The 17,304-nt window shown below is 41.9% G+C and overlaps 2 protein-coding genes across 2 annotated transcripts; one reads left to right on the top strand and one right to left on the bottom strand. All coding sequences in view use genetic code 11, as the record gives it.

Annotated features, from left to right (window-relative positions):
* Positions 1-107: 107 nt before the first annotated feature.
* EGR_09857 (hypothetical protein) lies at positions 108-1,127 on the top strand (the record flags this gene model as incomplete). Its single annotated transcript, XM_024499106.1, has 1 exon — positions 108-1,127. The coding sequence occupies one exon, from the start codon at positions 108-110 to the stop codon at positions 1,125-1,127; it is 1,020 nt and encodes a 339-aa protein (XP_024346488.1).
* A 9,048-nt stretch (positions 1,128-10,175) lies between these two features.
* Positions 10,176-11,660, bottom strand: EGR_09856 (hypothetical protein; the record flags this gene model as incomplete). The annotated part of the gene is made up of 1 exon (XM_024499105.1): positions 10,176-11,660. The coding sequence occupies one exon, from the start codon at positions 11,658-11,660 to the stop codon at positions 10,176-10,178; it is 1,485 nt and encodes a 494-aa protein (XP_024346487.1).
* Positions 11,661-17,304: the final 5,644 nt, after the last annotated feature.

Below are 17,304 nucleotides of genomic sequence, written 5' to 3'. Positions count from 1 at the left end.
ACACTTCTACACGTTGATTGGCTGATGGTGCTCACTGGTGTGCGTTGAGGCTCTCATATCGGCACTAAGGTGGTTAGTTGCGGCATCTGCACACAGGAGAAAGGACAATGGGGTTATTTTTCTCTAAATCCTCAAGCAACACCAATGAGAACGCAGGACAAGAACATGAGACCATGTTCCAGCAGTTCACGAACTCCATCCGTCGTTCATTTCGCTCCAAACGGCCTGATGCGGATAATGCTAATCGACCCGGTCTGCATAATCAACCCTCAGCCGAAGAAATGACAAGAACGACAACTCGAGTGCGTCCACCCATACCAGAAAGCTTCCATCAACCGACCGCTGCATCTGTTTCATCCGTGACAGCTTCCAAAGAGATTTCGGAACAGCCTGCTAAATGTCCTACTCCTGCTGAAGCCAAAGTTTCGACACCAAAGACACTAGAAGTGGCACCTGCTAGCGCAAGGATGGTGGAAGCACCGCAGCATACTGCTTTCATTCCCGAAACACCAAAGAATTTGAAAGGGGATAGGGAGAGGGAGGGAGAGGTAGATGCAGCATTGGATGTGTTAAAAGGGGCCATTCATGAGAGAGAAGAGCAAGAGGAGAAGAAAGATGACAAAAAGGATGAAGAAAAAGACAAACTAAATCATGTGGGAGGTATCCTTTCCCAGTTAGCACCAGCCGATATATCTGATGAGAACTCGCCTGAGACAGAAGCACCTGCGAAGCCAGCAGTGAGTCTAATGGCAGCACTGGAGAGGCGAAAGGCGATAAAAGAACAAAAGGAAAAGGAGGAAGAGGAAGATGATGAAGAGGAGAAAGAAATGCCCCTTTCACATGGAGTGACCAATGTGTTAGAAAGCATAGCTGTTCACTCATCATCCATTAGATCACATGAGGCTGCTAACTTGATGGCAACTTTCACAATTCCACCTCATTCAGCATCGGAAGAAAAAGAAGAGGAGGAAAAGGAGGAACAGGAAGAGGAAGAAGACAAGAAAGAAAGTGAGGAGATGGTAAAGGAGGAGTTAGAAGATAAAGAAGACAAGAAAGAAGGTGAGGAGAGGGTCAAAGAGGAGTTGGAAAAGAAAGAAGACAAGAAAGGTGTCGAGGAAAAGGAGTAAAGTGGAGGGACGAACGTCTATTCAGAGTTATTTACCTGCCTATTTTATGTCCACCGTACTTTTGCCTATAATCTATATGTAGCCGCTTTTCCGCCCTTTTAAACTTTTTTCTTTTGTTGTTAGTTTAGGGGGATTAATTTTACCACAAGAGAAGGAGTCATATCTTAGGCGGGGCCTGATTTGCTCGATTAGATTAAGCCTTAAAATGACCTCATGAATACCCTTTATTCCAAGTGTTTTTCACTTTAGTTAGCTTTCCATCTCTGCAAGGGTCTTTTTCAAGCTGCAGCGGTTTAACACGGATGATTAACAAGACACTATGCAGTCCTTTCTACCCCGGATTTGCTATGACTTGATGGGTGCCATAACCCCACGTGAGAAGTTAGCTCTCAAGCAGGTAAGGCTAATTAAAAGTGCGTAGGGAAAATAACGATTAAAAAAAACAGCAGAATCTAAGGCTATACACAGCATGTTAAACAAGGGAATGCAACAGTTTGAGTTGGTATATAAACCTGCAGGGGTAAAGACACTCGAAGGCACTGCGACTGAGGCGGTTCAGGAAACCGAAAACCAAGTCCTCGAGGTAGTTTAGACACTTAACTTGACACAAGGAAAGTGGATAAAAACCTTATTGTTGTAGTCAGTGAGACTATGCGGTAGCAGAATAGTGACACGCAGGCGCCTGTTTAGCAAGATCCGCAAAAACAAAAATTTGATCATTTTTACAAAGAGGATGGGAGATGTTCAATTATATGGGTGTAGAAGCAGTCGCAATAGCAACTGCCGCGTAGTATTCGGAGTTGACTTGCTACATGAATTGGCATAGTGACATATGGGAGCATACAAATGCATGCCATTGTCTGCACACACACACAAACTCCACCACGGTGATTCCGTGGATTGGTGTGAACCAGTCTCTCCCTACAGTGGTCATTGCTGCACTCTTTGCTACACTCTCCTACTCTCAACTTGCTACCTTGTCATAACTTGTCCATCTGGTGGCACTATTCAGTCTCGTTTGCATCCAACTCTGTCCCACAGCATTTCGAGATGCTGTAAGTGAGGTGTGTGATGGGTGGTCTGTGGTAGCAGAACCTGACATCCAGATACAAGTTAAATACATTGGATTCGAGTTTGGTGATGACTCCACTCACTCAAGGCGAAGTGCGACGCATTGTGTAAGAAGCCTGCCCCTCAACACCTCACACAGTCCTGCAAGGTGTAGAGCACAACAACAACACAACAACAGCACAACAACAATCCAGTTGTACCTGAGAAATGTTAATCAACGTTGACTGGTAAAGTGGATGTGGAAGCTACCAAGGAAAGTGGCTGCCACCTGCATGACATCTGCCGAGGGATGCCATAGTAACAGTCCGAAATGTCACCAAATCGACCTTACAGACTGACCGACTGACTGAATGACTATGATGAGGGATGGCATTCGTATTTTATTCTACCATGCCATCACATGTTCCAGCTCATTCACTCACCGCTTTACTACGCACGTCTTACTTCCCTGGTGCGCACCACTTCATTCATGCAGCACTATCCTCGCCTTTCCAACCACCCCTTTTCTCTGTGCGTGCCTGTTTATGCCTGTGTTGTGAACCACAAATGCAACCATTCACCATGACTCACCCATTTGCTGACAATTTGATAGCAGACCCTCACTCTGACGCAGGCACCTCTCACATCCCTGCTTCCTGCACCATCACCAAATGTATCACAACTAGAGTTAGTCACGCAGCACCAAGTTAGTTTTACCTCTACGAAGTAGTGTGAGACCTCACACCTTATGTAGTAGAAAAATTTATCTGTGGAAATATTTTCACTGGAATTTAAGAACAAAAAGAAGAGGCTACTTCACATGACCCTCGAGTGTGCGAGTGAGACCTCCCTTTCCGAAGGCTATAAAATCCCAAGACTTTACACGGAACCGAGTGGACAGTTGGGAATTAAGCGGGGTGGAAGGGGGGTGGTTGCAACAAGAATGTTTGCTTCCAGGGCCAAAGCATTTAATGGAATTGATAAAGAGAAAGACCTGTGTATTTTACAACACATAACCTTACCTTAACCTACGCTACATCATTGCACTTTACTATACTGAATTATATTTAAATGTACTGTATCATACTGCTCAGGAACCCACCTGGCTGTCTTTTTGGAACACGAAGACGTACCCAACCTCGACGGCGTTGCTTGCAAAATGATTTCTTTGGACAGTTTGTGTTTATGGAAAAACGTCAATAGTCACAATTCTGTCGGGTGTTCCTCCTACAACCAAGTAACGCATAGATCGTACTTATTCTGAAGCGGTCTAAGTGACTAAAGTATTCGCGTATTAAAATGTTAGTCGAATCAAAAGTATTTTATTGTGGTGGATTTAATGAAGGGAGAGGGGGGAAGATATCATTTGTGTTATTGAAAATTTTTGGTATTTTTAAACTAAATTGGAGAGGTTGGTCAAATCTGTTCCATTGACACCTGAAAGTAGGATCCAAATATGCAGTCGCTACACGTAGTCTGAAGATATGATACTCTCCTTCCTATTATCGCTTTTGGAGGAACATCGTCCAGTCGTCAGAACCATCCCCCCATACATCTCTTCTTGCATAGGTTGCAATATTCAGAAGCCTCAAACAGATGCAAATTTTATTATCACCTTTGATCCCATTCCATTCCGTAGTAGATTACTCTTCACACAGATCCGTTTCGATCGAGGTGGAAGAGTGGTCACAAGGAACATTGGAAAACTCCTTGAAGTTTTTCTTATCATACATTTGACTATTCTAGCACTAAAGTCTTGTGTTTAGCTTTCCGGCTGTGTTGATAGCCTTCCAAGCATCTCTACTTTAGTAAAAGACTTGAACCCTCCACTTTAAGAACTCCAAGTATAGGCCATCTACATCATAGTAATCTTATAAAGTACTTTATTTATAACGAATTTCAATCATTCCTGTAAAACACCTTTGCAGCCCTAAAATCATTGATTAATGAGAAATGATTCTCCCTAGAAATTCAACTAACCACTCTTTGGTATGCTTTCAACAAATAAGACAAAAATATTGAATAAAAGAACTCCTTTTAAAGCCATTTTTTATCAAATACAAATAAGCCTAAAAGCAAATAAGTTTGTTAAGTATAATTTATATGACAATTAAGTTTTATGAGGTATGTGAAATTAAGTTGACAGGTTGCATCGTTGCCACCATTGCCAGCAATCATTGTAAGGTTCAATGCTAATTTATGCTAGCTTAGGCAAAAAAGTTTTGTTTATTTTAACTTACGCCTTTCCTGTGCAGTTTGAGGCGTAAAATCAAGATTTAAGGATGAGTTATAAAATGGTCTTGATTGTATATACCCCGCCTCCAGTTGCTAAGGTAACCATACTGTCAACTCTTTGTTGTAAAATTTATTTAAAAGTCGTTCCAGGTAAGAGAGAAAAAAGGCCACACACGCACATACTTTGGCACTGACACTTGTCACAACACACCTTGACTCTCGATCCGCCCCGCGTCAATGATACGTGTTAGTGACATCGGTGTTATGGCATTGGCAAGACTTTTAATTTGAATCACAAAGCACCGTTTTTTTATTCACCAGGTTCTTTATGAATAACAGCCTCGATCTCTACATCATGAAAAAAGGATGTTGTTACTCTCTCGCTAAGTCTTCCGTCGTTTTGATTGCCACATCGCTAAACACAATCGGGTTGTCATTCTGCGCTTTGACATTGGGAGCCATGGAGAAGCAGACATGCACTCATCTCCTCACATCTTTGCCCATGAATTCCCCACCAGATTTTAATGCGCAAATGAGAGTTTCTTGCTCACAAGATGGTCCTATAAAAATCATCCAACTTTGACAGTAACATGACATTCATTCACTCACTGACGCACTCATCCACTCCTCACCTCCAGTAGTGCGTGTCTATGTATGTCACGTTTCTGGTTTCATATTTTATGGCAATCACTAGTCTCTTGGAGATAGGCAAACGTTGCAAATGTAATCACTGGCGTTTGATTTAGGTGGAAACTATTTCTACCAGTTCAGTGTAAAGCATATCCTACAATTAGATTCCCTATTCTCTTGCATTCCCCTTGGCCGAAACATTTGTAGCCGATTCCGGAGGGGGACTAGGTTAATGTTTTTTTATAAATAGAACATAAAATACTTTTATTTAGAGCTTTGAACAGTGCAAAATCGGTAAATCTTTCCCTGCCGTAGCAATCCGCAAGGCGAATGGAAATGCTGTTTGATGAAATTTATGAAATTCAACATTGACTTTAAATGCAAACGTCTTTAAGCCTCCGCCTTCTTTTGCCCTCGGCGTCCTCCTTCTTCTGCTAGTGATTTGTCTTCCTTCATGATAATATGGCTTACCACGACTTCGGTATGGTATCAGGGTCTTTTTATATCTCATAAAGCCGCACTCAACTTAACTGTGCTTTCAAAGACTGAACCCCCTTCCATTAATGAGTTTTTCCACAGGTAACCTTCACGATACATTGGTGAAAAGTGTAGTCGAATTTGCTCGAAGCTTTGTAGCAACTCTCACTAATGCTTATAAAAAGACTTACATCCAAATGAAACAACTGAGTTAGGTTAAGGGAAGGAAGTGGAGGGGAACTGCTGATCCTCTTCTGTTTAAAGATAAAGGGAGTAAAAACGGCACTGCCTTCTTGACAATTCCCCCACTTTTTCTATTTACCATATCTTTTTATGGAACAAGACCACAAGTGAACTAGTTCAAATCTTCCTTCATAATGTTAAGGCAGAAAGGGTGAAAAATGTGGAATAACTGAGAATGTGACACAGGCTCAATGTTGAAATGTACTAGGAATAGATGGAGTAGCTTGGAAGTGGCAACTAATTTCACGGGTGGAATAACATTTGGACGAAATTGCAAAGATCTGCCTCCCCCTGTTTTTATCATTGAATAAAATTTCTCTTTTCGCCTGATTAATGGTTAAGTCCAACGCCATTGGCATTTGATTCCCCTTTTGGAGCAGTGCTTTACTCAACTTTTCTTCATTTTTACACCTGACAGACATCAGGACAGCGGCCTATCACAGAAAATCAACGATGAGTTGCTTGCGGTAATCCGAGCACCTTGTACCATCAACCACTACACGAGAAGTATTTAAGAGCTCCAGAAAGAGCACTTCAGTGATCTGACTTTTGGAGCACCAGAATCACAAATTTGACCCGCTAAAAATTTGGCTAGCTTCATTCTAGTGAAGTGCATGAATTATTAAAAAGGCGGTAGAGAGGAGAGTTAACACACTTTACTTGAGCTATCAAAGTTTGTCACACTTAAGTAGCTAATAAATTTTAATGCTTAGGCACCTTGCCGGGCTTTTCCTGTATTAGTGATAGTCAAATTGTCATTTGAATATCTGTGACTGTCACTTGCCTACTTGAGAATCTGTCAATCTCCCTATTACTTTTTCATTCTTAAGCTCAGGAACAATTAAAACTTTGCGGTTTTGTGCATTTGCCTCATTCCCCTTGTTTGAAACCACCTTATGTTCGTTAACTGTTGGAGGAACACTCGGCGGACTGTGACAGTTGACGTTTTTTCATGAGTAGAATCTGCTGGCAAACTCATTCACTAGATAACGCTGTAAAAGATGTGTACCTCTTCGTGTTTTAAGAAGACTTATTTAGGTGGATTTTTGAAGAATGTAGTAAAGTATAGCATAGCTGAGTTGGATATAGAACAGTGTTGTAAAGTGGGGTAATGTAGGATATGGCAAGATACGGTTGTTTGATGCAGGAGGCACAAGCCTCCTAATTTATCCACTTCCATTAGACGCTTTAAATCTAAAACCAAACACGCCTGTTGTGGTCACCTCACTTTCTTCCAAATTGCCTCTTCTGTCTCGTGTGTGAGCCAGAGAGTGTTTTGTTTCTCCAAAAGAAGTTTATACGCGTACTCATTGGCTGGAAAACACGAAGGTGATGCATGAATTGGCCAGAGGTGTGCTAAGTTTAAGCCAGATTAGGCAGCCTTTTTCCTTCTTAAACTCGAGCTCAAATATAACCACGAATATTTTAAGCAGCTGTATTAGATGTGAGATCTCACACTGCTTTGCAGTGAAAGAACTAGCCTACTACCCCGTGACTATTCCCAGCAGTGATGCCTGTTTCTCATGAAAAAGCTGACCTTGCAAACCCTTCACTTGGAGTGTGTAAAGATGGGAAATGGGGGGTGTTGGAAACAGAGTGAAAGTCGGCTGTTGAAATGTCAGCAAGTGAATGATTGTATGGTGAAACACTGTATTTGTGATCCAATGAATACACATACATACACACGTATACACATACACGTAGAGAGAGAGATGGAGGAAGATGGGGAGGAAGGCAGAGGATTGTCGTGGGAAGGAAGCGGAATCCACCATAGAAGTGAGAATTGAATAGTGGAGTAGAGTGAATGGTTTAATTATAAACGATGGAGTATACATTCGCCTAAAGGGATTTGTAATAAAGTGCGAAGGACTTCCTTCAACACAAGTTAGTCAGTTAGTCAGTCATTCAGTCGGTCCGTCGGTAAGGTCGATTTGGTTACATTTCGGACTCTTACTATGGCATCCCTCGGCAGATGTCATGCAGGTGGCAGCCACTCTCCTTGGTAGCTTCCACATCCACTTTACCAGTCAACATTGATTAACATTTCTCAGGTACAACTGGATTGTTGTTGTGCTGTTGTTGTGTTGTTGTTGTGCTCTACACCTTGCAGGACTGTGTGAGGTGTTGAGGGGCAGGCTTCTTACACAATGCGTCGCACTTCGCCTTGAGTGAGTGGAGTCATCACCAGACTCGAATCCAATGCATTTAACTTGTATCTGGATGTCAGGTTCTGCTACCACAGACCACCCATCACACACCTCACTTACAGCATCTCGAAATGCTGTGGGACAGAGTTGGATGCAAACGGGACTGAATAGTGCCACCAGATGGACAAGTTATGACAAGGTAGCGAGTTGAGAGTAGGCAGAATGTAGTAGAGGGTGCAGCAAGTGAACCCAGAAAACTGCGTAGTTTTTATAGTCCTCTGTCAGGCGTTATCTGAGCAGGTTTCCATGCTAAATCGTGAGAAGCTGTGAGAGTCACTGGAAAACTATTTTGCATTTCTGAACTACAGCAGTTTTTCCCTAAGCCTTCAAATCCTCCCCTTTAAGTATACTTTTAGGCGCTTGCCGTTCCCTGTGAGTAAACACAACTGCCGAACATTCTATCATGCCACGTCGATGATTTCGAATGTTGTGATCTAATTCAAGAGGTAATTAGTTTTTCAAGAAATCTTAAAAAAGTTGCTTTTGCCTTTTTACAACTGATATGCAAGCTGAAACCCTTCTGATAATAAGAATGAGACAATGAAATCATAAATTGAATTTTTCCTAAGAATTAATATAACTTGTAGGAGACATCCAAAATAAGTACGGATAGAAAGTAAAACATTTTCTTTTCACAAACTCATGTAAAAGCGTATCACGCGTTTCGCATGTTTGGCTCAGGTGAGAAGGTTGGAGCGTCACACATATGTGACAAATTTCGCTTTGAAGAACGGCATTCTGCACTTCAATTTTAAAATCGCAGCAGAACTTTCTTCGCCTTTTTCTTTTATGTCTGCTTTCCTATTCTTTCATACACGCGACCATGAAAAATGACCCTACTGGTGATAGTGATAACTCTGTCTATGGGAAACCTCTTTTGGCACTACCAATGCTACCATTTTCACTGTTAACTATAGTAATAAATGAGTGGATGTAAGTAGTACAAGTAAGGCATCCAATTGGGAAACCTTAGCCAAAATTTAAGCTAAGGTGTTTGCAGATGCAAAAAATGTTCCCGAGGCGACAAATGCCATTTCTACAGTTTGGCATCTTCACTTCCTTCCCCGGACCCATTTATGTTTGTCCCACCGCCATTGCCGTCCGCATAAAGTGAAGAGCTCATTCGCCTAGTGTTTACATTACCCAAATAAAGGAACAGATTAATAGACGTGTAAGTGGACGGAAGTACGGACAACGGACTGCCAGATGGATGCGATAGGAGATGGATAAATTCTGCGTCACAAATTAAATTTAAACTCTAACCCAGCTGCAGCCTAGGCACAGCTATGAATCGCCAAATGGTAGCCATCTCTCTCAGACCTAGGGAGTCACACATCATCGAAACAGTTGCCGAATGACACTCCCAACCTAACGACTATTTATTTGTCAGTAACTGAAATAATTGTGAAGCAGTAGTTTCAATAAAGTGCTTAAAAGGCTTTCACATATTCTTGCTTTGACAGGGTTCCATGCAAGTCAGTCAGCTGCAATCACCTGCTCCTAATTTCATTGAGCTGCCCACTTGATAATCCCAATGCCTATGTTTTACCTCCAGGTACTCCATTTGATTCTAGCCTTATTAACTATGTGCACATTCAACTTAAGATCTCTTATTTTCATACCATTTTAACACCACCTTGGCAGCATTGGGAATCTCTTCACTATCAACTCTCTGTGCAAACAAGATAATTATTCTCTCCTGACACCCGTATTCCATTTTGCAGTTCCACAAGGACCGCTTTGATAAGTTGACTAGCTTTAAAATAAATTTTATTAACATAGCAGGTCAGGCAGATCTGCTTACACCACACTCTTTGACAGCCGCCAACGCACTGAAGTGCGTGAGTGGGTGGGTAGATGGCCAAATGACTGGGGAGCGGGGGCTCAAGTAAAAGTACTACTGACATTAGAAAAGGTTTTGGAAAGTAGAACATGAAACCATGACCCAATTTGCATTTCACTGCATGCAAATTATTTCTAAATGCAAATAATGCCAGTGAGTGGGACAAAACCACCCCATCAGTTTAGGTGGAGGTACCGACTGTATCCACAAGTATTATTCATTTATTAGACAAAAGATGCAGTAATATAATTTGTCTAAAAAAGAAGGAGAAAATACAAGTTAAATCGAAGCGCCTTCAGTTGTAACATTGTCTTTCTTAGTTCACTCGTATAAACACATATACGATAAACATTCAGGTCAATTTCAACGTATATACGGCTTTCTTGCCATCGCCTCGTTATAGCTCATATTACTCGAAATTGCTGCGAAATCTTCAACATTATTCCTGCTATCCATTACTCGTCTGGGATTTCTCATCTGTGGTTCGTAGGCGGCCTCCTCATATTGCGAGTACTTTTTCACCAAATCCATCACTCCAGGCCGCCTTTCACCTCCATTCAAGCTAGAGTTGGGAAAGACGTATTTTTCGCTCACTCTTGGGTGTGAAGGTCCATTTACAACCTCTAAATAGTGATCTCGAGGTGACAACGCACCCTCCTTCGACTGCCGTTGACCCATTTTGAATGTCTGTCGGTTTAGAGAACGCACAACGTCACTAGTGTATCTTATTGGATCGTCTGATGACTTAACGGGAATTGTACTCGGGCGAGAGACTACCATTGTGGGGGGAATATAGACTTGTGAAATGGATTCCAAAGGGTCGGCGTTGTCACTCCTGATGTTGTTAAAGTTGTAAGACTGCTTTCTAGGCGACAATGTGTCAACCAGTTGAATTGGAATGTCATCCGTTCCACTGGATACCAAGTATGTCTTTTTATCTAATCGCATCTCACTCTCGTTTCGATAGTTCGGACGTAGTGGTACAGTCCTCTGTGGTGTTGCTGACCGTGGTATTGGCGCCTGTGCCTGTTGATATGGAACCACATTCCCGATAAGGTGTTCATCCAGTGGATACTGTCGCCCCGACATCGAATCCGGTGCATACGTGGAGAGACATGAAGTAGATCTATTTGTCCTACAAGTGGAGTAATGACCAACCGATCTATGCTGTTGATGCTGCCGCCTGGATGGTTGACGCCGACCCAAAGTCTGTGAATACCTTCCCACTGTATGATACCCCGGTGTAGCGACATATTGACCCAAGAAAGGATCATAGTACAGGATAGGTGGAGGAGCAGGTGGGTAAGGGTCTTGTGGTTGAGATTGTTTATTCTCCAAAACAGACCCATTTTCCGCCGGAGTGTCTAGAAAACCGGGACCTCTCACAAACACTGGTTTCGCCCAGCTATCCCAACTGTATGAGGAAAGGGGATTGTAGACCACAGAAGATGCGGACTGAGCCTTTGGGACCGGTTTCTGTCGACTAGGCGACAAAACCGGTGAGGGCGGCGATGGTGACCGAGCAGCCTTTACATCCAGAGTAGGTGGAGGTTCGGATGCTTGACGAGCACGAAAGAGCGGTTTTTTGTTGTGTTCAAATGGTGTGATGTGCTTTATATTAACCAGAGGAGAGAAAGCTGGAGGGCGGATCTGTGGTAGACTGGGAGACATAGTGATGGGGGGTTCTTTATCGCTTGGAAATTTCGGAGGTAAAGAATGGAAGACAGGAGGGACTGTGTTCTCTTGAGTGGAAAGCTTGGAACGAAGAATATCATCTGCTCGAAAGGAAGAGGATGACAGGAGAGTGACCTTTGCTGATAGTGGTGTTTCTGTTGGTGACCCAGACATTTCTATCTCTAATTGGGAGTCCCGCTTTTGTTGTTGAGATAAAGGCTTCTTTTTGCCCAGAGATTGGAAGAATTCCTTTACCTTATTCCCGACGTTAGCTGAAAGAAGGGAATTCCGCCAACGAAGTTAGATTAGGGCACCAGTTATTCGATTAATCGTGCTTCTTAAACAACCCTAATTGTGAAACGAATGTTCAAAATAAACCAGACCTCGTGATTCTCTAAAAACCTATACCTTGGCAAGAGGTGTGTCACCTTGCCATTGCCAATAGCCAGAGAACATGTTGTGCGTGGACCTTCTCAGCCACTTTTATCCAAGCCGGGTGATGATGATGTTCAGTCACAATGAGACATTTTAATGTTAAAGAGGACCGTAGGTCTGTACGTCAGTGTCTGCCACCATCGCGATTATTTCCGTCACCCTAGACACCTGATTGACCCATCATTGGTCCTACGGGACGATCGCACAAGAGGCAAATTTTTCTGCTAGAATGGAGGCCAGCATCTCACTACCGATGAAGAGGTGATGTAAGCTCTTCTAAAATGATTTAGACGTACAACTACATATATCTTTGCCGAGGCCTTAGAGATAGTTACGTAAATATACTAGAGGACTTGCCAGAAATTCAGTCATTGGCTGATCAGATGCTGCTATAATTTTCCTTTTCAACTAAAAGAATATTAGCGTGAGGAGAACTTTCCTAGTCATTAGAATCAGGAAAAAAGTACTAACCAAAAGGGAAGTAGGGCTTTCCACTGGAGAAAGTGGATAGACACGTCAACCGATTGACCAATCGTGGTCGTCCTTAATCAGCCTCAAATGTGATTCAACTACATTTTTATCCAGCATTCTCTAAATTTCTAATTTAACTTAAAGTACATACAATCAGAAATGAAAATGAATAAAAGAGGGGCCGATAATGGTGGGAGAACTGTAAATTTCTATAAATGAAATGTATTTGATTTATCATTTAACTAACCAATCGCATTACCCAACCAACCGCAGATGTAATTCAGCTGTCATATGATTGGTTCTTGATTTCATCTCTCTTCTGGTTAGACTCGTGGTTTTATCGACATATTTGTCTACTGACCATTAAAAAAAAGACAAGATGGAGGCGGAATTCAACAAAACTAGGTGGTGGATGAAATGCACTGATTCATAGTGAGTGATTCGTGATCCCGTTTGATGGCAGAAATACTGAGTTGATAGCTCTATTATGAGATTTTGCAGAAACGGACTCATTGGGCGGTCTTTAAAGTGGATCCGAGTAGTGGCAGTGTATCTATCTCTCACAACCCGTGCAGTTGTCGACACAAGCTACTTCTGTTACGTAATTAGCAATTAGTTCTTTCTTTCTCAAAAGAAGGAAATGCTGGAATATTTCTTTTAAACAAGAACTCGAAATACACAAAAATTTCTCAAAAATACACATTTGTAACCATTAAATTAATGATTGAGATGATTGGTAAGGCTAGCTAACCAATACAGAGCATTGCACACTGGCCAGTTCCCCCGACAGTCACTTCCAGGCTTGAGAAGCCATGAACCGCCTAGCATGTGGGAAGGCGACTTATACTGAGACGTGGATATATTCAAGTTGAACTAAGTGTCAACTGGCACCGAGAAGTGAAAGGCATAATTGATCAGGATGGAGAGAGTAAGGGTTACAGCATTGTGATGAAACATCTTTACAATAAAACGCCGTGGGGTGACTCGGAACAGCCTAGCAAGTTACTTTAAGAGGTAAGCTCCACAATTGTAGGTAACAGAAAAAAACAAGTAACGGACGGTATTTGTTTAATTTGTGTTTTAACAAGGTTTACTCTGGTCCATTCCGGCTTCCGTGTCTAGACTTTCACATTGGTGGCAGGAGCAATGCTTATATCATCCGTGGTGCAAGTCTTTCTATCCATTTTTATGCCACCAAAATCGTGGAGCTCGTAACGTCTTTGACAGCAGGTCAGGCATTGGCACAGACCCAGAGAATAGTAACAGCTTTCAGTTTTGTTTGAAAAATCCTGACTCTCAAGAGATTGGATGTTGACTATGTCAAGGATGCCAAAAGAGTACAATTTCATGGAAATACACAAGTCGCCTGTTTGGCAGTCTCTTAAAACTCAAGTTTTACATCATGGCAGGTAATGGGGATGAGAATGCCATTGAAGGAGTCAAATATATGCAGCTAAGGTTGAGGGGATTTTACAATCTGGTACCGCTCAATGTTAAGGAGAACTAAGATCTCTGACAGACAATTGAACGGTCATAAAACGGCCATGAAGTAGAGCGTGGCGATGAGATTGGGGCGGCGTTTCACACATCACCGTTGCTACAAACTGGCATACTTTTCCAACAAGATGCAATCTTACTGACGACTGCTCTAGTATGAAATGCCTAGTCTATGGGCAGTAAAGCGCACAGAGTAGTCTCTTGGGCATGAAGCAGTGCGTGGCTCGCAGCTGTGAAGCGGGTTGAGAGGTAGTACTGGAATAGCTGAAAAGCCAGCCAATGATACGCTCGCTCGTTCATTAGACATTGGAACGAAAGAGTACATCATTCAGTCAGCCAAAAAGACAATCTAAGAACGGCACTTTTGTGACAGAAGTGAAGGGCAAATGTCATCTGCTAATGCATAAAACGTGGGGAGATAAATTTGCGTAGAAGCTTACATCATGGCTTTCTCATTTTGTGTTACAGTTCTAAACAAGCTACTTTTGAGTTGGTCCAATTAACGCGATCAAGCCATTCTTCAGGATCAAGAGCAAGGCACGTTATAGAACCAGATATATACAGCACTGAGTGATACATCACCAGGTTCGACACAATCCCTAAATGACATACAACAGATTATACTAGAGGTCGAATTCCGGTTGAATTGGGTTCGTGGATTGGATAAGATCCATTCCTATTAATTAAGTCTAATCGAGGGGGATGGCAGAGAGCACTAAAGGAGGTACCGCATAGGCATACTGACTTATGCGTGCCCATAATTTGTAAGGCGATGCATATAAACATCCGCGTACTCTTTTGCATGGTCCTACAATTCGCACCAAGTCGTTGGAAATGAAGCATCTTCCAGTCTTGAGAGGAACACCATCACCAGCCTTGGATTTAAAAGACTTCTGATCGGTGCAGAAGGGTAATAACCGGAAGTACTGAGGTTAAAACATTAAAGAAGAGGGGAGCTGTGAGCCAAAATAGTGACCCTACTTAGGGCATTATGACTGTCTAAAGGAAAACTTGACAGCTATCCTCTTTGGCATTCGAGGTCAATGGTTTAAGCTTCTCTACTGTGGTACCCCAAAAAAATCTCAACAAAGAGACATTTAAAAAGTTTCATATAAGTATAAGTCTAGGATCCTGTTGGGAACACATCCTTTGATCAAACGCGGACCCTATTAACATCAAAGCAACCCCTTCAAAATAAAGGCGACACCTCTACATTTCGGCCGGTTACAAATGGTTGAGTAAATACGCTACAAATAATCCAAATTTTTATAAGTAAAGCTTTTTTGGACAAACTGCCAACCTACCAGGTGTATGAGGTTCGAGTAAAAGCCATGGAGTTAGGATTAATGGAGGGAAAAAAAGGCGACTCAGGAGAGGTATACCAAAGGTCAACTTAAACCATCACTCGATTCTTGGTTTTTTCCTCCCACTTGTTGACAGACTAATTAGTCGTCAGTACGTACTCCTCTACTTCAAAGCTTTTAACTTGAAGTAAGCACCATCATCAGCTATTCTGTAGGCCACATCGGCGCTATTTTGCAGTAGAATTACCGCTGCTTTTACGTAAGACAAATAGAAGGCAAAGAAATTCATTTTTATGGGGTCATAAAACTAGGGAGCGAAGTTGCCTCGGTAACTGCAAATTGCCACTAATGACTGTTTCATACATGTTTTTTGCAAAAAGGGTTCCAAATTTTATATGATGCTTTTTTTAAAACTGCGAAATTTTTTAGAGTCCTCATTCTAGAAAACTTACTGCATTATTCTCGTTTGTCGTTTTCAAGCCTCTAATGAGATAGAAGTCAGTATGATGCAATGATAGTCTGTCTTAGGCACTCAATTGTGGCTCTAGTGACAAAAAATTTTTAAGTTATCTCTCCAAAAAAACAATTCTTTTACTCACAAGTCCTAACCAATCGCTTTGCAGCAATCGATCTGCAACTACTGCCACCTGATTGGCCAATGCTCATGTAAGTGCTGAAGGGAGGTCAGACAGGTGCAAAATTAAGTCCAGTTATTTTAACGCCAAATTTTAGGCATTAAAGTTATCTCGTGACCCCTGGGTGCTAACTTTACCACTGCTCAAGTCAAAACCTCGTAGGATGAAACAGAGAGAACTTCGAAAGTTTTTCACGTCCGATTAATTAAAGGCGATTCTTTCACGAAAAAAAAACACTATAAAAGAAGAATGTACTAATTTTTTACAATGATGTCGAGCTAAGTGGGGCAGGTTTAAGGGTCAGAATGTTCTAGACGTGTGTCATTAAACATAAACTCTCAAAACGCTCCATTGGTGAGCGAGGCTTATGCGGCAATTGAATAACTCACGAGATTTGGCTAGGGTGACTACACTCTTCACGCTCTCCACTTTGCTGATGTTTTAACTCCCTCTATGAATGCGTCTGAACTTTGGGTGCGCTTATGTATGAGTAAGCGCTTAAGTGGTCTTGGTGAGTAACCATGACCCTGACTGAACTCTAGCCAACATGCAGCCGCCGTTTTTATGCCCTCGTTCAGTGTCTACCCAAGAGCAACGGTCAACGGATGCCATGTCGTCTGTGCACCTACTTTAAGAAACTCCTCCTGTCTATTCAATTATTTGTCAAAATATCACATAGAATTGGAGGTTTTTAGGAATAAATAAGGTAGCCAAGATGAGTTTGAATATGAAAAGTCCCTATGCAGATAGTGGAAATGGCTGTGGAGATTGTCAATTAGAGAGTCCATTTTCAACAACCATTTCAGATTTGCCATATAAAGTGCTAATTTACATGAGGACTCTTGTAAGTTTATTGCCTTAATTAGAAAGCAATTTTGAATTATTATCCATTAATTAGTTGTTAAACTATGTCAAATCAACTTTCAAAGGTAGGCAGATTGATAAACGGACAACAAAAAGGTGGTTAAGCGATCAGCTTTAAAAAATATATTTATATGATTCGCCCCTGGGAGAAAAGCCGAAAAATGATGAAGATAGAGAAGACAAAGCAGAAGAAACGTACAATTTTGACTCTGCATGCTTCAACCCTCGCTATAGAACCCAAAGTGACAAGTCTTTACGCTAAAGTGGAGAGACTCGAAACCTGCTGAGTTACGCAGAGGAGCGACCAATCAGGGTGGAGAGAGCAACTCTTTATCACCGTGCCCATTCGTAGTGAAAAAAGCGCATGCCACATACATTCACATACGCCGAAAAATTTCAGTGACGGTAACGCATACATCACCTAATCAGACCAGGGCACACCACACAGAGCAGATTATTTTCACCACCTCTTAAAGTTCACTTTTGAAGGTACAAATTATGCAAGGTTTTAAGGATAGCGATGGGGAACGGAAGAGAGTATTTCTCCCAAAGGCAAAGAAAGTTGACAGCGCTGCGCAAATACATATAAATTGGGCACAAGGACCGTGTATT

This window comes from Echinococcus granulosus (genome assembly GCF_000524195.1).
Source record: "Echinococcus granulosus chromosome Unknown EG_S00171, whole genome shotgun sequence".
Taxonomy (NCBI): domain Eukaryota; kingdom Metazoa; phylum Platyhelminthes; class Cestoda; order Cyclophyllidea; family Taeniidae; genus Echinococcus; species Echinococcus granulosus.
The sequence above is the reverse complement of the archived record's forward strand: the minus strand, read 5'-3'. Positions and strand labels throughout refer to the sequence as shown.